The sequence below is a fragment of the Crassostrea angulata genome, chromosome 9, assembly GCF_025612915.1.
Source record: "Crassostrea angulata isolate pt1a10 chromosome 9, ASM2561291v2, whole genome shotgun sequence".
Lineage (NCBI taxonomy): Eukaryota > Metazoa > Mollusca > Bivalvia > Ostreida > Ostreidae > Magallana > Magallana angulata.
In genome coordinates, this window is record NC_069119.1 from 19,608,758 (window position 1) to 19,631,042 (window position 22,285).

The 22,285-nt window shown below is 32.1% G+C and overlaps 1 protein-coding gene and 2 pseudogenes across 1 annotated transcript; 2 read left to right on the forward strand and 1 right to left on the reverse strand.

Moving 5' to 3' along the window:
* Positions 1–23: 23 nt before the first annotated feature.
* On the reverse strand, positions 24–4,754 carry LOC128162192 (uncharacterized; annotated as a pseudogene).
* Positions 4,755–14,419: 9,665 nt separating this feature from the next.
* On the forward strand, positions 14,420–16,652 carry LOC128164095 (uncharacterized). Its single transcript, XM_052827827.1, has 2 exons — positions 14,420–14,467; positions 14,821–16,652. The coding sequence occupies exon 2, from the start codon at positions 14,864–14,866 to the stop codon at positions 16,529–16,531; it is 1,668 nt and encodes a 555-aa protein (XP_052683787.1). The 5' UTR covers positions 14,420–14,467; positions 14,821–14,863; the 3' UTR covers positions 16,532–16,652.
* Positions 16,653–18,257: 1,605 nt separating this feature from the next.
* LOC128162193 (tripartite motif-containing protein 45-like) lies at positions 18,258–19,075 on the forward strand (annotated as a pseudogene).
* Positions 19,076–22,285: the final 3,210 nt, after the last annotated feature.

The following is a 22,285-nucleotide window of genomic DNA, read 5'->3' on the forward strand; positions in this document are numbered from 1 at the left end:
ATATCCAATACAATGTTCTTTGAAGGAATATTTAAAAAATACATAAAAAGTTCACAGGTACAGGACCTTTACAGTGCCATTTCTTCTGAAGTGTATATTGTCATAATGGGACCTTCCGGGGCCAGATATGAGTATAAAAGTCAAAACTTCAATGAGGTATGAAACAGTTTCCTGAAATGTAGTTAAAAAAAAATAAATAAGATTTGTAAGTTTGTTTTCCGAATGTTCGTAGAATTAATTTCAAAAGTAAAAAAAAATAAAGTAAAATATTATGTTGGATTTAGAAACTTACTAAGAGTTCTTCGTTTGTGGACGGATCCCAATCTACCTCATCACTCGGTGCGTCGACATCATCATCGTCGGCGTCGCCATCATCATCCTCATCGTCATCTCCCTCCACTCCGCCAGTTTCTTATGAACATGCGGAACAAGTTGTTCTAACGACGGAATAAAAAATAAAGTAAAATATTATGTTGGATTTAGCAACTTACTAAGAGTAGTTCGTTTGTGGACGGATCCCAATCTACCTCATCACTCGGTGCGTCGACATCATCATCGTCGGCGTCGCCATCATCATCCTCATCGTCATCTCCCTCCACTCCGCCAGTTTCTTATGAACATGCGGAACAAGTTGTTCAAACGACGGAATCTGACAGAATCTGTGTTTGAAGGAAACATTGATAGTAGTTGTTGTAGAGTGTGAGGAGAAAGATTATTCATTTTGGCGTCATGTATGGTGTATGGGTGTTACGGCTTAAAGGAAAAATGCCCTGAAAAATCTGAAATTCTATTGTCCCTAATATATAATTCGTAAAAAGTAGGGATGTACTCAACTATCACACCGATCATCGGCTAAAATTTTCTTAGTCGATTACTCGTTATAAAGTGAAAAGAAATCAAAACTATTTTCCTCTTCCTCTGTTAACGCGGCAGTTTTGGGGCTACAAATGAAAATAACAGTTCTCTTTTATCGGCATTTTTCATTTGAATCGTCGAACGAGAGAACCTGATATAATTTTTCAAGTGGCTAAAAATTGATCTCTTTTAATTTTGTAGATAAGATTATTGTTTTGAATAGAAGTATTTAGGCAAACAAGTACTTGAAGAGATTAAATTGTGGTTCTTCTAATCAGTTATTTAATGAATCAGATGTTTGTATTAATAAAAAATTTAATCATATCAGTAATTAGCTCAAGGCGTTTGTTTTAATAATAATTATTATTAAATTGTTGTTTGGGCACGGGACAATGACTTAACATGAAACATGTCACATTTGATTTGCCTTAGATGATATGGAGCACAATTATGTGTAAACGTCACAAGAAAAAGGAAAACCCTAACTTAATACATTTGCTAACGAATATTTATATAAAACGAGTTTCAATTTATTTGAAATTAAATGCATCTAGTGCGGATTACCATAGATTTTTAATGCGTTTGAGTGTACGATGTGGTTTATTTGACAGTTCACAATTTGATTTTTTAAAAAAACCACAATATCAAACAAATCATCGAGTACTCGACTATTTCTCGACTAAAGGCTTCGATTAATTGACTGAGCCAACCAAGTAGAACTGACATCCCTAGTAAAAAGTATAATTGAATATAATCTCTATTAATCGTTACCTGAAAATCTTGTATGGTTATCCCCCCCCTCAGATTCGCTCTGACCCTCTTTAAGCTCTTCAAATTCCCTTACGAGGTCTAAAAAACACTTTTCTTTAATTTTTTCATTTTTCATACATTGTGTTTGAGTTCATGCCATCAAACTGTGTGTGTATGTGTAAAATAATGTCCGCTTTAGTTTTGTTTGCTATGTCAAAATGTTTTTGTGTGTGCTCCTGTGGAGTAAAGATGGGTGTTTTTGTCTGGGTTCTGCAAACTGAAGTAATTTGCTGTCTGTATGTCTGATTGAGACTGTTGTAAGTGTGGTCGGTTGTAGATATTGCTTTTGCCGTAATAATGTAAAATTCTAAATTTTTTTTTTTCGTCTGTGATGTCTGATGTCTGATGTCTGATGTGAACGTGTAATCTGTGTCTTTTCCCGTTAGTGATGGAACTGTCTGCTGGGTTGATTTGGTAGAAAAAAACAATAGCTTATCCATGAATAAAAATTATAAACAATGTGGTTACTTTTTCAATATTAAAACACAAACTACTTTTATTTTACCTTGTCCAGTTTATCCCTATTTCTGTAGATAATCGTCCATCTTTCTTAAGATGGCAGTCCCGGGGGCATTAAACTTTTGCTCGTTCTGTTGAGGTTTTTTAAAACAAAATTTCTGTGTCTCGTTGCCACTGACACTGTAGGACTCATGATTTGCAATGTCATAAACCACAAATGGACATTGCATACGAATCATTAAATCCCTTATATATGCATCCATGTAAAATGGCATACTTAGACCAAAAAAACAACATTGAGAATTTGGACCTGCTGGCAAGGATAACCTCACTGGTGTTCCGTCCTATGCCTGCTCTGGAAACATGGAGAGCTAAGCTGAAACTATAAAGAATTTTTTACATTAATTTCTGGTTAAGAGCTCGAAGACGTTCAAGAAAACCCGGAACAGAAGGATCCAGGTTATCTACGAGTACTTGTCTGACATACAGTAAAATAAGCTCTGCAGACATGGCATAGAGAAATATTTCCAAAATCTGCCAACTTTTATAATGATCTGAAATATTTAAACTAGCCCAAGGCATATCATTAAAACAAGTGTACAAGTTTATAAGCTGTGTATAAATTGGAATGTTTTATTAAAAATATTACAAACAATTATACCACTTGCACTCTGGCATGTTTATTTCAAAATAAACTACATTGTTTGAAACCATAAACCTTTGCTAGAAACATATTGTTTTAAGGGGTGAAAATGATTGGACAGATCCCTCGATACACCCAATTTAGGAGGAGTTTAAAGCAGACCCAGAATCCTGCCAGAAGATTTTGAGGATACCAATGAGGCAATGTGTTTTGTGGAATCGCCCAGAAAACTACTGTTTTCATGTAATAGTAACATAACAAGTTAACAGTTTCCTCTGATTGTAGGTTGATAACCTCCTTCTTTAAGAATAGTGTTAACAATGCGTAAGTTAGAAACTGACAGTGGTTCATCGCGTAAACAAGTTTATATTCTGCTCGAGAAAAAGAAATTCTCCACTCTTCATTTTCATGGAGTCCTAATGGATGTCCTATTGCTACAAAATGACATCCATATTTTACTATATCATTAACAACTTCAGAATCAGGCCATAAGCGACACCTGTCTTTCCACTACAATGTAGAATGAGGCCAAAAGTCAGAAGCAAAACACCAGGCAGCGTCACTCTAATTTTCCTACTACACCACTACCACAATGTCCATGTAAAGTGAACTTTTTAGGATTAAACAAATTATATGCTAAAAGATTTAATTGTTTGTATTTAGAACTAGACACATAGAGACTGTCATTTATTCTGACACTTGCTACATCCATAATTGAACCTGTTGGTGGAGTCAGTAATAACTTAAGCAAAGAAAACCCTGGAGGGCACTCAAAACTATCCGCCAGAATCAACGTTTGATTGCTTGAATGGTAGAATTCAGATTGAGACATATTCCAGATCACTCTGTGGTCATTTCGCTAGAACATAAAGTCCAAATCTGAGCCCTTTATTCTAATTCCTTCTCTCGTGCTTCCACTCAGCATCTTTGCTCTTTTCTTTGACGAAATACGTCTGTAAATCAGATCATTAAAGTCAGCTATCTCTCTTAAGTTTGCTACAAGTTGTGAAGTTCCCAGTTTTGAACACAGTCCAAAGTAAACCGATTCTGATATGTGTTGGAATCCTTGCCTATTGTGAAGTAAGATAATTGAAGAAAAATAATGAAAAAAGATAAATTTTATCATTCATTCAAGTTGTTAGAAAACCTGTGGGTTGGGTACAATATTTTTTTTCTTTTTCTTTTTTTCGTGTACATATGATTATAGTGTGTATCTATGTGATTTATGTAACATTTCTATCCTCTAATAAAAAAACAGACGTTTTTTTAAAGTAACTAAATCGTCATTAGCATTTACTATACATGGACGGAATATGTGATAAATATTTGTACTCTGTTTTCAAAATACATATAAAACACATGGCATTCATTATACTATGACATTTTACGAACTGACAATAAGGTGAACATTTCATGTTGATAACATATTAATTTAAAAAGGCGATATTCTATCTGATTTAAAAATTGTAATTTTTTTTATCGTGAGTTTATCTAAAATTAATCTCTATTAAACTTAATAAATTCTAAATAAAAACAAAGCAACAATATATAGGATAATTCAATGATTACTTTATCGTTTATCTTTATCTTGATTTTCAAAATCATACCGATACTTATTATTTTGTTTTAAAAATGCTACCTTTTTTACCTTGATTTTTTATGAGTTTCCCATAGCTATTTCTATTGAACAATATGAAAGAAATGTGATGCTACTTTATTTATTCCTTGCTTATACAAATAATTTTTAAACTAGGGAGTCAATTAAATATAAAGCCATTTATCTGCAATTGTTTTTCTGCTTTCATATGTTAGCTGTTAAGCCAAATACTAGTATATCGTAAATATTTATTGTTTGTTTGATTTTAAATGACTGAAAATAGCAGAATATTAGATTAAAAATCTAAAAATTGAGTTTAACAATATCAATGCGATTCAAGTACACAATTAAAGTATAGAATAAGTCGTACTCACACTCGAGGTCATCCATTTAGAGTCGAAGATGCCATTCTTTAAAGAATAAAAAAAGATCTCGTTTAATATGTTAATTGCTATGAGTTACTGCCTCACGAACTAGGACTAGTACAGTAAACCCTTAAAACTAGATGGGTAATGACGTTTTATAAATTTCTACTGATCCACTTTCTAATAAGAGTATTCAGTTAATTAATAATACTCTACGGTTACTTTACAGGGAAATAGAGTGGATTGCAAATGGTACCAATATATGAAAATTAATATTAAAATTCATTAATTAAAAATCGGTTTAAAATTTTATTTCCTCCGGTTGCTATTTCAATAAAATCGTGATATGGTTTGATTATTAAAATATGAAGTGGAAATTTTATGAAGATAATCAATTTCGTATTTGAAATATCCTGCTACGAAATCCGTTTATATTTTTAGCTTTTTAACACTATAAATATATGCCAATTTTTTAAATAGTCCAATAATCTACTCGTTTGTATCTATTACAAAAACTAATGCACAGTACAATCATCAATGATCATAAAGATAAAGATAAACACAATGATTATCGTATGGCATTACAAAAAACATGGATGAACGTTCAAATGAATTAAGATTCTTACTTTGTTTTGATCTCTATGATTTGGTTGGCTTCAATAGTTTTTTCTTTAAATTATACTGTCAAGCATATATAACTTTTGGTTCATAGCATTCCCATTTTTATATCCAGAATGATAAAACACTAACATCACTGAAATTTGAATAAGAAATGTCTTCTTTAAGAGAGGAAAACATGCAAAAGTTGCACACTTGTAGAATTAATGGACACGAAATATTTACATCGCAGCTTCATACAATCATTTTATCTAGCTGAAGCTGTCTTGTGAAGTCCCTAATTTTAGGCACATTCCGCGAAAAACTGAATCTGATATATGCTTGATTCCTTCCTCACTGAAATAACGAATAGTTAATAGTAATAAACTTAGATATATGGTGGGGTTTTTTTTTAAAAAAGCATGTTATGTGTAGTTTAAATTTGTCGTTTATGTATTTTTGTTTACGTATATTGATATTTGTAGTCACTAGTTGACGATAAAACGTTTTTATGATACGCGGATTTATTTCAGATGACTATTAAACTTAAATATATTTAAAAGTCAGCAATATTCAATCCGAGTATAGTGGCTCATATTTATGAGAATAATTTTAATTTGCACGCATTATATGTTTATAAATCATTATCTGTGCTAGAGTTTTCACTTGTTCAAAACTTGAAAGTAAATCCATACGATTAGTGTTTTAATTCCTCTGAATGCTATTTCGGTAAAATCTGATGAAGTAGAATTGAAATGATGAAAAATATATTAATTAAATGAAAGGTTTCGTAATTTTCTTAATCTTGTCAATAAAAAAACCCCTGATAATAATGCGTATTTTCTTATTTAACATACTTTGTCATAGTATCCTTTGTTATTATCTGGCTTTCAAAACAAGAGACCAATAAGCCTTATCGGTCCCCTGAGTATAAGAGCCCAAGCACAAACTTGTCCAGGAGTCTCATATATGCATTTGATTAAGTTTTATTCAGGAGTAAAAGAAATTGTAATATTGTATTGATGACCACCTCCCTGTCTGAAAACTTTCAAAAAGGACTATAAAACCTATAATTTTAGCGTAAAACTTTAAGATCATAATACAGTACATGACCTGATATTGAAAAGGTGCAAGACTCTGATAGAGAATAAATTTTCCATTTTTGTTAAATTGAACAAGAAGGCTACTATACATGTTTTATTTAAAACAACTTCCCATCCCCCAATTAATCACCGTCTGGCATTTATTCAAAAAACAACTAACAGGTACTGCTTATCAGTGATTTTCTTTAGAAAATTATTTCTTAAAACTATTAACAAGTCTATTTGTTTATCTAGAAAGTTCTAAAACTGTTTTTGTCTCTAATAATAAAAATACTTTCATAACCCATTGATCTTACAACTTCTTTATAATTACATTTTAATTGATGATTATTATTAAATATGACAAGAAAAGGAAGATAACTCCATTATAAAGGAGCAAGGGAAGATAACTCCATTAACTGGTACCATCACCCACGTGCACCCCATTCACCTACCCCCGAACTCTTTCCAAACGCTTTCACAATATCTTAACTTTGATAGACGTTATTCTTTCTCTTTTCTAAATATGTAAATTCACTTATTACTTTCATTGAAATTCCTGAGCAGAATAAAATAATTAGACAATTATATACCCTGCTCCCATCCATAACCCTTGTCTTACAAGTAGGTAAGATGAAACATTATTAAATTACAGCTTAATGTTTACTAAATATGCAGTCAGTTTTTATTCTGTGTCAGTATATGTATTAAACATTATATACATTTACACTAAATGACCAGTTTGGCTACACCCTGCATTGAGAGCCCCTACTCTATACATTTATTTGTGTTTTGGTCCCGCCCTAGATTCAAATCCCTACATTGGGAGACAGGAAATTAAAAATTTTGATAGACGGCTTTACTTTCCTTCCTTATATGCAGTCAGTTTTTATTTAGTATCAGCATTACCATTAAATGCATATATTTACATTTCCCAGTGTCTTTGCCTGTGATAACACTACGTATCAATTTTGTTCTATATAACCCATAATACAAATGACGCCAAATTGAGACGCCAGCGGGGTTTGCTTATTTATATTTATATATTTAATCGTACGATGGCTTAAAATTATATTAATATAAGTAATAAGGAATCATTCTTTGAATATTATGAGGTGATAATTTCGGTCGGGCGTGATCAAATCTATCATAAAGCCCTTCGGGCTTTATTGGATTTGATCACGCCCCGACCGAAATTATCATCTCATAATACTCAAGGAATGATTCCTTATTCCATATATAAATAATGTGACTATTTTAGCCCTAAAGTCAGAACCCTTACCTAAGGGGACATGAAATTTTAAATTCTAGTAGAGGACTTCCTGGTAAACATTATTATGAAATCAGTTCTTCCTACAGCTGTGTGAGAGTAGAGTAGAAGATAAGTAGGTAGAGGAGTTAGTGGATATTCATAACCATGCATTCAGTATTTTGCCCACATGTCTGGGAGTAAAGAATTAGATTTCTAAGATTTAATACAATTTCACTATATGGCTATATTGGTCCCGTTCTAGGGCTTAAACCCCTGTACCAGGGGTCATGTATTTTACAATTTAGGTAGAAGACTTAATGGACATCATTAAGCATGCAATTAGTTTTAAACAAATAAATATGGGAGTAGAGAAAGAGATTTTCTAAGATTTAATATATTTTTACTATATTACGAAATTGGTCCCACCCTAGAGCCTGAACCCCCGGCCCAGGGGCCATGAATTTCACTATTTTGGTAAAAGACTTCATGGACATCATTACCATGTTTTAGTTTATAAAAAATGTATATGAGAGACGGGAAGAAGAGTTTTTAAGATTTAATACATTTTTACTGTATGACCATATTGGCCCAACCCTAGAACCTGAACCCTTTATCCAGGGGCCATAAATTTCGCAATTTTGATAGAAGGCTTCATGGACATCATAAGAATGCAATCAATTTCTCCCTCAGATATGTAGGGATAAAGAGGAAGATATTTTAAAATTTTGGCTTTTTTTAAAGCATATTTGGCATCGCATATGGCAACCCAGGGTTGGTAGAGTCAAGAATTTCACAATTTTGATTCCTCTTACCATAGAAATGCTTCACATAAAAATAGTAACAATTGGCCTTGTAGTTTTTAAGAAGAAGTTAAAAAATATTAAAATATTAACGCACAATGGACAACGCACGACGACGGACGAGTACAGATAGAAATAGGTCACCTGGGTTTACTTAATATTTCATTTTTAAAGTCATCCTTTCGTCATCCGAACCTTATACTCCATTGATAACTTCATAAAATTAAACCTTGACAGGGTCTCAGCATCTTAGGAAAAATTTGACTTTGCAATGATCTCTACGATTTAGTTGGCTTCAATCATTTATTTTAAGTTGCAGTTATTCATAACAAATATTTAAAATATTACTTTAAAAATAAAACAAAAAATTATGAGAATATATTACTGTATAAAATGCATCAGTAAATTGCATCCTTGAGTTTTGAGTACTAAAACATGTCCTCAATAACAGAGAAAGACGACGTGATTGTAAATGTTGTTTACTAGGAGACTATAGTCTGTTCCAAGTTATTACTTCCATCACTTTTTTATGATTTTTAATACAAATACACATACCTGTGAAAGAAATACAGTTAAAATCGATGAAAGGAATTATATCCAAGATAACTGCATTGACAAATTATCATTTTTCAATCATAAATGGTCACAGAAACGAAAATAAATTTCTTACGGAGATTTATAATGGGAAATGTTTACATCTTTTCTCCATTCGGAAGTACTCGGGATACCTCGCGCAATTTTTCAACGTTATCATCAGGGCTTATTAATGGCTGATGCAATGCAAAATCCCCGTAGACCTTCTATATTTAGATGTGTATTGAAACTTGAAGCAGTAGAAGGGGCGTTTCAAAACAGATAATCTGGACATTTTTCATATTAGTGGATGAACGTAGTTTGAGCCAAAGGTATTTATGATTATCAAAATATCAAGCAAAAGGGGATGGAAGCCAAAACTCTGGACAGTGTATAAATAGATACAAAATGTTTGCAACACCACTTGCTTGAAATTGCCCAATAAGGAAGCAGTTCTCTGCAAGACCAGATTTATTTTTAGAATTAAATAAGATCATGTATTATTAGAATTGTGAACAGACTTTTAATTCTTAGAACAAAAGAAGTAAATTTTTAGGTCGGATATAAGTCGAAAAATGAGCATTCCGTAGTAAAATGAACAAATCGACGCCCGACATTTTTCTCCTTTTGGAGCGTTGTAACACAGGTACTAATAAATACGCGTAGTAAATATAAAATGTAGATATAGTGTGTTTAATTTTCTTGCAAACATGTCCAAACGTAACATGTTTTCATTACTATTCTTATTAATTAAGGTTTTCCGTTTCCAACGGAAGACCTTATTGTTTTCGTACTGTTTCTTCTTATTTTTTTCCACAAATTTTGTGCACGCGATTTCTCAGAAACTATTCAGCCGATTTTGACCATTTTTTCACAGATGATTGCCACAGGTCATAATTCTAGACATTTTTTGACATTTTGAAATCATCACTTCCAGTACCGAGTTATGGCGGTTTTTCTATTTTTTTACGACCTATTTTGTTTCTCAGAAACTATTAGAGATATGAATACGAAATTTTCAGGATAGGTAGTCTATAGTTTGAAGTTGTGCACTATTATATTGTTTTATGCCAGTGGCGCTATTTCATTGAGCTCGCCTAGGCACGAAAATTGGGTACAAATTTTCATTCAAAATTTTCATACGTTTTGATCTGTATCTTTTTATCAGTTGATATTTTTTTTAATAATATATAACAAAAGTGGTAGAAAATCAGAAGTTCTTTCCAATAAAATCACGAAAAAGAGGCTGGCCCCTTTAATTAGGGACCCAGAGATTCGTAAAGTCTATTACGAATAACTTGAAAACGATAAATATAATTTTGTTATGCATTATAGAATCAAAGTTGTTGAACACTACATTATTGGTTTGAAAAAAGTCATCGTCAGGCCCATGTTTGACGTAATTAGGGATTTTTATTCATTATCTTAATTTTTTTTTTGGTGTGTGTTAATTATGAAATTGTATCGATATTTCATGGTATCATTTTTTTTTTAAAAATCGGACGGAAGACCTATTCGTTACTCGTAACGAAGTCGTATCTAGTTACTATTACATTTTATATCAATTAGAATTTAAACCAATTTACAATGTATTTATGATGTGTCATTTTTGTCAAAGGTCTCTTGTGTGTGTTATCTGATCCAGATGAAAAAGTTGTAGTTTAATATTTTGACGATTTTAAAGTTTCAGACTTAAATCCACTAAGTATGATTCCACTTATTTCATACGAAAATTTGTTGTAATTCAGAGCTTTATAGAAACTGACAAGGCTGAAATCTACACAATGAATTTCTACCCAGTATATTGATCGTTCGAAACCTAAGAAAAATAAAAATAAAAAAGATGATGTCAAACTCATACTGCCATACCAGACAACTAGACTATTTCTTTAATTAGTCTTTAATTTTGATAACAGAAAGATGTAGATGACAATAACAAACCGTCAACCATCTCATTAATCCATAAAACGAAATACAAATTCAAAGCAGAGCAACACGGACCTCTAAATAGATAGAGGTAGAATCAGGTGCCTAGAAGGAGTGCGCATCCTCTGCTGACCTGTCACACCCGCCGTGTGCTCTTTGTCGTAATCGGGAAAATAACGGAAAAATCTGTAGACAATTAGGTGATTAATTATGGTGTAACAATTAGTATGAAAAACTTCAGTCAGCATGCGATCCAGTGGAAGATTGTATTTGCTGACAAGGTCGTTATATCGACCATAGCACTTACAAAAAGATGACTTCAAAAGAGTTTTGTTTTATCAACTTGTTTGTTAGTAGCTTGCCTCGCCTTAAAAACTGTTCATACGAAGAACATGTCCTTGCGTATCGAATCAACTGAGAGACAAAAACACCAAATATAAACAATGAAATTTTTTTATGACGCTTCATGCGGGCTATGAAGTTAGTGATCATTACAGAAGAAATTTACATAAATAAAAAAATATCGCAAAATGTCAATGTTTAATTTACTTCATGTTTGTTAATGTGTTTAGTCGGCCAACCATCATTTATTAAAAAAAATAAAGATTTGTTTTCCCAAATATATGACATTTTTACAGAATTGGCTAAAATTTTTACCAAGAATATAACGCAGCAATTGTTTCACCATAGATTTTTTAAAGATAATTATAAGCTCAAAGTTACGCGTTTTGATTATCTAATTTATTAACAATAATGTAATTTAATAACATGATAATGAATTTTTGACAATATATTCAAAATAAAAATAACATATAACGCGGCCAAGTAAAGAGGAAAATGTCATTCTTTAGTGGATTTAAATCAATCATTTTAACTGTAACTTTGGAAAAATGTTTCAGTAGAGAAAATAACAAGTGAAAAGCTGTCAATGTGACAGCAAACCGGGTTTTTTATGTGAACTGTATCCAATATCCATGTCAACTCTGAATTGATAAACACTACCTAACGTATTCAGTGAAATGGTGTACCACCTATGCAATATTTTGCCAAAAAATGACTAAGTTCTAAAGCTGTTATGTTTTCATAAATTATCAGAAATCAAATTCCTTGCAATATTCACACCAATTGATCAGCAAAAGAACAACTTCCTGTCTTGAAAACTGTAGGAGGAGTTATTCGTACTATAAGGGTACCATTTATGCAATATTTTGCCAAAAATGACGAAGTTCAAAAGCTGGTAATTTTTTCATAAATTATCAGAAAACAAAATCCTAGTAATGTGCACCCCTCTGATACATGTTCAACTGATTTGCGAAAGAAGAACTTCCTGTCTTAAAAACTGTAGGAGCATTATCCGCACATTAAGGGTACCCTATATGCAATATTATGCCCAAAAAATGACTAAGTTCAAAAGCTGGTATTTCTTTCATAAATTATCAGATATCAAAATCCTAGCAATATGCACACCTCTGATATATGTACAATTGATCTGCAAAGGAATAACTTCCTTGTAGAAAACTGTGGAAGGTTTAACTGTACAATGAGGGTACACTTTCAGCAGCCGCCCGTCCGCCATTTTTACCATTTTTAATAACCGGATTTTTCCGTTGGAAACCCGGTAACAACCAATAAGATGATAAGACTCAAATAAATGAGTATAATCGGGTGGTTTATCTGCTTTACTTGCTAGTAAGCTTACATTGTACATGTATTTTGATGATCAATCATATGCATAAGTTAGTTAAAAAGGGAACCTAGCTTAAAATTGTTTTACAACCAATCCTGCATTCATTTTATCCAAACATTATAATAAGTTTTAAAAAAAAGTACAAAAATTTCATTTCCTGAAGTTGTAATAACAGTAAATGTGTGATAAAGTTTAATTTTAAATTAATGGAAATATTTTTAATCAAGAGAAACTTCGTAAAGATGTTCCGTTAGGACCTGATGAAGGTACTTATTTCCTAATATAAACAAGTCAAACGTTCTGCAAAACATTATTTCAAAATTTATATCAGTTTGAATATCTAAAAATATAACTGTATTATTTCTTACGGAAATTTTTATTTCAGTGCACAGCTCTATAGAAATAGACAGGTCTAAAACCTACACATTCCAGTTCAAACCAGTTTATTTAACAGTCGAAACCTTCAGAAACCTAGTAAAATCACGATCTGCACGAATTAATCATGTACAGGAATCATTTTATACGATATAAAATGGTTTGAAACAGTTTCCGCTTTTTTATAAACCGCTTCAAGGAATCTGTAACCGAAATCTTTATTTTATTAATCATCATAATTGAAAGGAAACTTAAGGCTGCTGAGATTCTTTTTACAATTTTGAAGAAATGACGGGAAATGTGTTCGTTTACTCTTGATTTTAAACAATTACTAAAATAGTAACTATTTCTATTTCTAAGCCTTTTTTTAGAATTACCAACAATTATCAATGTCAAAGAGAGTCCACTTCCTGAATCACATTATATATCAAAATGTATATCTACTCAAAACCCTCTTTATTTTTTGCGCATAAAAGAAAATATAATCAACAAGGAAATTGAACTTTAAAAGATCGCAAACATTGTACCAGTACAGTAAATCTTTCAATCTGTATTATCTATGGCAAGTTAGTTTATAAAAGGTATCGACACAGTTCTTTATGTTGTCAAGTTATCACAATGATTATTCAAAATCGATTGAACGTAATCTTGAGATGTTTTATGAAAGATTGTGCAAAGATATTCACAGTCTGCCATAAACTGGTCTATTTCTCATACTACTATGGCGCCATTCAATTCAATAAACAAAAAAAATCAATTTAACAAACCCAAATTAAGAGATATTGCTGTGTTATAACTTTTATTGAATTAGATAAGAATCGGTCGTCAAGATCGTTATTAGATATTTTGTACATAATCGAAATTTTAAGAAAGAGTGAAGGAAAATTAATATTTTTTTTTACAAAATTATATATATAAGCTTGTTGAAACCAACACATACTTTAGAGAAAGTCTTACTCAACGTCTTGATTTCAAACTTTAAAGGATACAGTCAGCTAGACAGGAAAATGTTGCATTCTACGAAACAAATTAAAGTTTTGTTATTATTAAATGGCCCCACAAACAAAGCAAATTGCTGCAATCAGCTGAAGTGGTAGTTCATGTCTATAATTGTTGTCAAATCAGAACAGAGCTTTCAATTTCAAGTTTGTAATTGCAAAAAAATGTTACGATGATCAGCTAGAAAAAAAAAATAACCAAAAAATATATATTGCATGGCTTAAGAATAACCGCCTCATATAATTGTGTACTGATTTGAGTGTTCGTTAATCGGACAAAATACTCATTCAGCATATCCGACAAGTACTTGAGTAACCGAAGACTCGATGACAAATCTCCTCCTTCAAAATAAAGATAAGTTATTATGAACCCTTTATGAATATTTCACAAGGAAAGGTTGCAAGCTGTACAAGAATAGGAAGAGAAAACAATACCAGCAGACTGAAGGTTTGGAAATTTGATATAATGTTTTGCATATATATATATATATATATATATATATATATATATATATATATATATGTTGTCATATGTTTAATTTTTCTATCAGAATTGCCATTCAGTACAAAAAATGCATTGGTTTTACATTGTATACATATTTATAAACGATTAATATTCTTCATAAGGCAGTCAAACATTCTCTTACAAAAAATTAATACTTACTTCAAAAGGTTACAAATTTATTTGTAAAAGACCGTATTAAAAAAACGAGATACAGAAAATTCTTTGTTTTGAAACTCGCTTTTGTTTACTTTTATTAGCTATATATTGGATTTAATATTCTTTCAAAAAAAATTCAGATGAGGCCCTTGCTTTTATATACACGATAAGATTTGTCATACAATGGATCCTCAACACAGCGGCCAGGATGTGTTGCGGTGTGACCATTGTGAAGCACTTGCCCCAAAATTATACTGTGACATCTGTCATCATAACCTTTGTAAGAAATGTGTGGGAGAACACATCTTGGACGAATCAAAAAAACACAACGTAGTGCCATTTAAAAACCGTAGATCGACAGTTTTTTATCCTATTTGTCCTAAACATACAACAAAGCAATGCGAGCTATTTTGTGAACAATGTGCTAGCCCTATTTGCTCAAGTTGTGTGTCTTCAAGCGACCATAATAGACACAAATTTCTTGATATTTTTGAAAGGCAAAGAGAAGATTTACAAAAAGATTTGCATGAATTGGAAACATATATTTATCCAAGATATCAACAGATGGCATCCAACATCATTGCCCAGAAAGCTGATCTGTGTCAAAATTCCCAAAAATTGACCATAAACTTAAACAAACAAAGAGAAACATGGCAAAAAGAAATAGACACTATAATCAGCAACCTTAAATCTAATGCTAAAGAAATGGAAACCAAACAACTTGGCCTTTTGAAAAACCAGGAAGATAACATTTCACGCACTATTTGCGAAATCACACAGAATATTGTTGATCTTAAGAAGTTACTTGACTCCAAGGACATGTGCCTTCTTGTCCATGAATATAAATCCAGGAACGCTGAATTTAGAAAATTTCCTCCTCAATGCAAGGTTTCGTTACCAATTTTTTCTCCACATCCAATCGACACGGAACAAGTTCAAAAGCAATTTGGTACGCTGTCCTCAAAAGAGCATGTTTACGACAATGAAGGTACAGATTCTGGCGCCATTCCTTCAAACAGCCCACTGCTAGATGTCCCCCAGATCAAAACGACCATAAACACAGCTATAGGCCATAGCTTTATAAACAGCGTGGCTTGTCGTAGTGGAGAGGAAATATGGACCTGTGGTGTTGACAGCATTATGATTATGAAACTACATAATCTCCAGGGACAACTATTGAAGTCCATCGAAACCAAGTCAAGAAACGTGCCTTCTGACATAGCAGTGACAAGAGATGGTTCTCTAGTTTATACTGATCCAAGTGACAGAACTGTTAACATAGTGAAGAATGCAAAACCTCAGGAAGTGATCAGACTACAGGGATGGAGGCCTCGAAGTGCCTGTGTCGCCAAGTCTGGTGACCTTCTGGTGATCATGCTCAGCGACGACATTCAAAGAACTAAAGTTGTACGTTATTCTGGCTCCATAAAGAAGCAAACCATTCAATTCAATGACAAAGGTCAACCTCTTTATTCATCTGGCCCCACCAAAAAATGTATCACAGAGAACAGGAATCTAGATATCTGTGTGTCCGACTACATGGCCGGTTCAGTTATAGTGGTCGATCAGATTGGAAATCTCAGATTTACATACACTGGTCAACCGACAAAGAGACAATTTGACCCGATAGGCGTGGCTACAGACAGCCAGAGCCGTATCCTGACAGCGGGCAGCAATGATTACCGAATCCATATCATCGATCAAAACGGAAAATTTCTTCGGTTCATTGACAATTGTCATTTGCAAAATCCATGTGATTTATGCATGGATACCAAGGACAACCTCTTTGTAGCTGAGAACAGAATTGGGAAAGTGAAGAAAATTCAGTATTGTGGAACCATCATTCGTTGAACGCAAATTTTTGTAGACAGTTGGTGATGGAAGAAATCTGATAAAAACCAATTTGTGATCAGCTCTAGAAATACTATGTAGGACATGATTGTTTCTGTAAATTACTATATAACATGACAATAAAAAAAGTATTCACAACTATGATTGTTAATTGTTACATTTTCACGATTTATAGGCAACTTGTAACTGTTATATCTTGATTATCATAATGTCAGCAAAACACACTAAAGATTTTATGAACAATGTACAGCTGCCAATGTTTAAATTGCAGACATATATTGTCCTCATTCATCGAAGTAATTAAAATTTAAAAGTGGGGTCTTATTTTTGTTTTTCCAACAGGGTAGAAATACAACCACTTTTAAAGTTTAATTACTTCGATGAATGAGGACAATGAACAAATTCAACAATTATACGACTTGACATGCATATTGTTTCTTACAAGAAAAGTAAAAACACTCGAGTGTTTGACTTACAATATATTAATTCTTCTATTTTTACTTCTGTAAAATATCGTTTGACTTTTCTTGTATCAATACAAATATACAATGCATTAAACACAATATATTTACATGTGCTTGACTTGAAAAGGTTTCATCTTATTTCTCTTATGTGAATTTAAAGTGAAAAAGGTATGCATAACATGAACCTTCAGCATACATTAAAAAAATCAATACCCATTGCTTGCTATGAAAAAGTGTAACGAAACAGTGTTAGTTACTAATTTCAAAAAGTCTTCTTTAAAATGAAAGATTTGTAAGAATACAAATGTCCCAGTATTGTTGAGAGGTGCTCGACTGCCATCGATGTAAAGAATGTATAGAAATGTATGCATACATGCATTTTAAATCAACCACGTGATCTAAATGAAAAAAGGTCACTAGACCAATTACCTGGTATCGCCATGGTGGATTGAAATAAAGGTTTGTAATATGTGTGTCATTGATAGCACATTTATGTACCGTTACTTCAAAAGTTTAAATGTTCTTGAACGATGCATGAAGAAACGAATTTCTTCAAGAAGTTTTGACAACTTTCGATATATTTGTGGGGTTTTTTTTATTTAAATACAGATTTGTTTTCGTAGTTGCTAGACTGCAGAGGAATAATGTTAAGAATTCATAAAAGAGGCATAATAATGATATGTTCAACTCATTGATTATCATGGCATAAGTACGTTGTCGTTGTGTCTTTGCACACTACATATATTGAAGATAAGTTTGAATAGGACGGGTTGTCGCAATGGCTACTCGCAGACAAAATATTTTAATATATAATTGATCAATTCTTAGCTCTCTGAATGTCTTGTGTTTCTCAACAATCTAGAAAAAATAAAAACGTTATATTCACCTACATGTGACTTAGGAGGTCAATAAAACATTTGATTTTTGCTACATAGGACCAATGAAATATCGCATTTTTTAATTTGTTCAGTTATGACTTAAAACTAAAGTCTTCGCTAGATAATGTTTGTATCAATTCGTCGCTGAATCATATGATAAAACAGTTATGACTGCTTTTGATCAATACGATAATTCACGTACCCTTAAATGTACAATATTCGCCGAGCCGTCTAGTCAAAAACAGGAATAATTTTTGGTTTTGACCCTATTTGTTAACCTAATGTTTCCGTACTTCTTTAAATAAAAGTTTTACAGACTATAGTCAATGTTATGTTATGGTAATATCTCTTAGTTCGGTAAATGTTCATTGTATCATTCAGACTATGGACCCAAGTAGAAGTAACCAGGATGTCTTACAATGTCATCTTTGTGAGGTGCCTGTTCCTTCATATCATTGTGATTTTTGCCACTCCAACCTCTGTAAAACCTGTGCTGGAAAACATCTCTTGGATGAAACTAAAGAACATAGGGTGTTGCCAATCAAACAGCAAAAATCGACTACTGATCACCCAATATGTACAAAACATGTTAAAAACAAATATGAATTCTTTTGTAAAGAGTGTAAAATTTCTATTTGTACAAGATGTTGACTACTGGTGACCATCAAGAACACAAATTAATTGACTTCTTTGAAAACATTCGAAGAAAGAAGGGAGTCATTCCAAAAGATTTAAAGGAATTGGAGAAATGCAAATACCCCAGGTATCAGATAATTGCATCGAGTATCTCATCTCGGAAATCCGATTTGAGGAAAAACTCCAAGAAATTGAAAATAGCTGGTTTGTAAAGAGGAAAGGATTGGCATAAAGAACGAATCATAGGGAAACTTGAATATGATGTCGATGAAATGGAAGCCCAACAGTTAGATGTCCTAAACGAACAGGAAGATAAAGTTACACGCACCAGTTCTGAAATCTCACAAAGCATTGCTGATCTGACAAAATTAGTGGACTCTGATGACACTGACTCTGTCTCTTCATATACATCTAGAAATGAAGAATTAAGACAAATGTCTCTTCTACTTACGGTTTACCTGCCAGTTTTCTCACCTCCAAAGATCGACACTGAACAACTCTTTAGAGAATTTGAATCTATATCAGCTCTTTCCATCGCAGCAGAAGAAATTGTTATACCCCTGTAAAACAGTTACTATATAACTCTAAAAGTCCAGTATTTTGACTGTTCGACAGGAACGGTTGGATTGGAACGGTTAAAATCAACTGTTAAAAAGACTGTTGACCGGTGACGTTACATTTCGCGAAAACGAGTAACTGATTAGAAGGGGTATAATAAAACAGTTGTTGACTGTGTCTCGGTCAACAGTTTACCTGTCGGGCCGGTGTAATGAAGAACAATGACCCCCGTAGAATAATGACCGGGGGTCATTTTTCGACGTAGAATAATGACCCCCCTAGCTGAAGAATAATTGGATTTTTCTGAAGAAAAAAGACCCAGGGGTTATTTTTCTTCATGTTAAACATGAAGAAAAATGACCCCCATAGAAAAATGCCCCCCCCCCGTATTGGTTACCCCGTAAATAAATCGCTGTATATAGTTTTTCATTTCCGTAAGCAAGCACACACAAAACACTCTTACATTGCCACAAATTGATTGTTAACAGTTACGCAACTTCTCTCGTCGACATACGGCGGGAAATGACGCAAATAAAGAAAGATTCATACACAATGAGGATATTGTGTGATAATTAACGAACAATAATCATGCAAGAATAATTGTTGTAATAATATAAGCAATATTTATTGGTGAATGATTTGTCAATCTAAGAATGATACATGTATATATCTTTATGGAAAAAGACTAAGGGGGCAGGTATATGAATACTTCTTATCTACATTTCATGAGGAAAGTGATTTTTTAATAATCATTTTGCATTAGTTGTGTTTTCTTCTACGTAATACATGAACATCAATATTCTTAACATTTGTTGTAATGTTGTATTTGTGACCATGAATAGACTTTATTCTTTTATAGCAAATGTGTGAAGAGTACCTGACTATTCAAGGTATCACACCGGTAATCGGCCAATCAAAATTATCACACCGGTAATCGGCCAATCAAAAGGTATTGTAGTTCCATATATACTTCAGGATTATTTTTTTCCTTGACTGCATTTTTACATTTTCCTTTACTCAGTTTTAAAAATTATTGTACCACTGAGTAGCATATTTCATGTATTTTGTTAGGTGATGATCTTTTTTCACAGGGACTACTTCTTTCAGGGCACATGCAGCAGCTTCCTGGGGAGTGTGCAGTCTGTTTACATACAAATGGAAAACACGTGGTTTTGAGGGTAGACCTGTTTGGAGCTAGATATTTTGAGAAAATGCAGTATCGCTTGCCCTTTTTATGGTGTTAGCTGATGAGATAGGTAACAAATATCATTTCCGCCGAATATTTTGTCATGAGGAATACAAACTGATTTTTAAGAATTTTTTCCCCTCTATAGTGCTATATAGTGAAAACAATTACCGGTGTGATACATATTGTAAATCTTAATAGATAATAAACACTGATCGATTATAATAAGAAAAGATTGTTTCTAAAAGCGTTGATAAGAGGTTAGGGCCCATGTTAGGGGTTTATATCCCCCTTGATTTTGATCACACGATCTTTATTGTATCCAAAGTAATAGTGGAAATCCTCAATGCAAGTATAATTCATGAACAATATGAAAAATATAGTAGATGCGACGACGAAGCGCGAAGATGCGACGATGCAAAGACGAAAGTGCTAAGTTGCGAAGGCGAAGAAGTGATACTACTATGATTTAACTATATTATAAATGAAACGCAGAGGTTGCTTCAGATTCAGAGCCTGATCTCCATTATCAAGGATGTTAAAAAAATCTCCTACCTCACTCAAACCTTCTTGATAAATAGATGTGGTTGTTGTTAAAAGATATAACATGATTCCTTTGATATAGTATTGTATGATATGAAACACTATTGTTTTATAGGAGACAAAATAATACCATATGTTATATTGTAAAACGTTATTTGATACGGTAAAATATTGTATCATTTTTTTTTTATATTTTATGATGATATTGTATCATGATATTGTTATGGATTGGATTGTAGATATGCCATAACATTGTATAATATTATATTGTATTATTAATTAATTATTTAATCACATGATACTATTACATATGATATTGTAATATATAACATTGCATCCTATGATAATATATTGTATATTCTATGATATTGTATCATACAGTATTGTATAATATGATGTTGGTTTCTGTAATATAGATTAATATCAAATGAAATTGTATATATAATATTGTAATATTATATAAATAGTGCCTGTTTGGGAGGGTAACAGTTGAAATTGACACCCCGAGAAAACCATTGTCAACCGACGCGAAGCGGAGGTTGACAATGGTTTTCAAGGGGTGTCAATTTCAACTGTTATCCTCCCAAACAGGCACTATTTATTTTGTTATACTGAATGTCTTTTTTAAAATGTTTAAGAAAATTTTACTGCTTTTATATAGGAATAACGTGAATTCTACAGCGAACCGTACGCGCATAATTTTCGCGCATGTAACATTTTTTAATGTTACCCGTTGCCAAGTGCGTTGCTAACGCTGAGGGTAATAGTAAATATTATTAACTGCGTCTTAACCAATCAGATTTCAGTATTTAACATGAAAGTATAACAATATAAAATATCGTATCATACGATATTGTATAATATGATATTGGTTTATATGATATATTATCAAATTACATGAAGTTGTTTTTTAAGATGTTGTAATATGTATTAGTGTATCATATGATACAATATGTATAATATAATTGTATTATATAATATTTTATTTTATCCCATGATATTGTATCATTTGATATGATACAATGTTGTATCAAATTATATTGTATCATATAATACAATATCATATTATTTATAAAAAATGATACAGTATCATACAATACAATATCATACTATATTATACAATAAAATAACATATGTTTCAATGTTATGATGTATTATTGCAATATGATATTGTTTCATATAATACTATTATGTTTTATGATATTGTATTATTCAATGAAATACAATAATGTATAACACAATACAATGTCATATCATACGTTACAATATCATATCTCATTTTTTACGGTATTTTATGGTATTATATGATATATATTGTATGATAGGATGCAATTTTTAATTTTATATTATTGTATTGATTTACATATGATCATATGATATTGTGTCAAAACAGAATCCATGAATATCCAAGATCATAAGGGATGGTTTTCATATAATATGATAGAGGTGGTCTCATAAAGGTGATGCCTCATAAAGGTGATGCCTCGTC

What these genes read in the sequence shown, in the direction of transcription:
- LOC128164095 (XM_052827827.1), top strand. Translation starts at nt 14,864, where the DNA reads ATGGATCCTCAACACAGCGGCCAGGATGTGTTGCGGTGTGACCATTGT.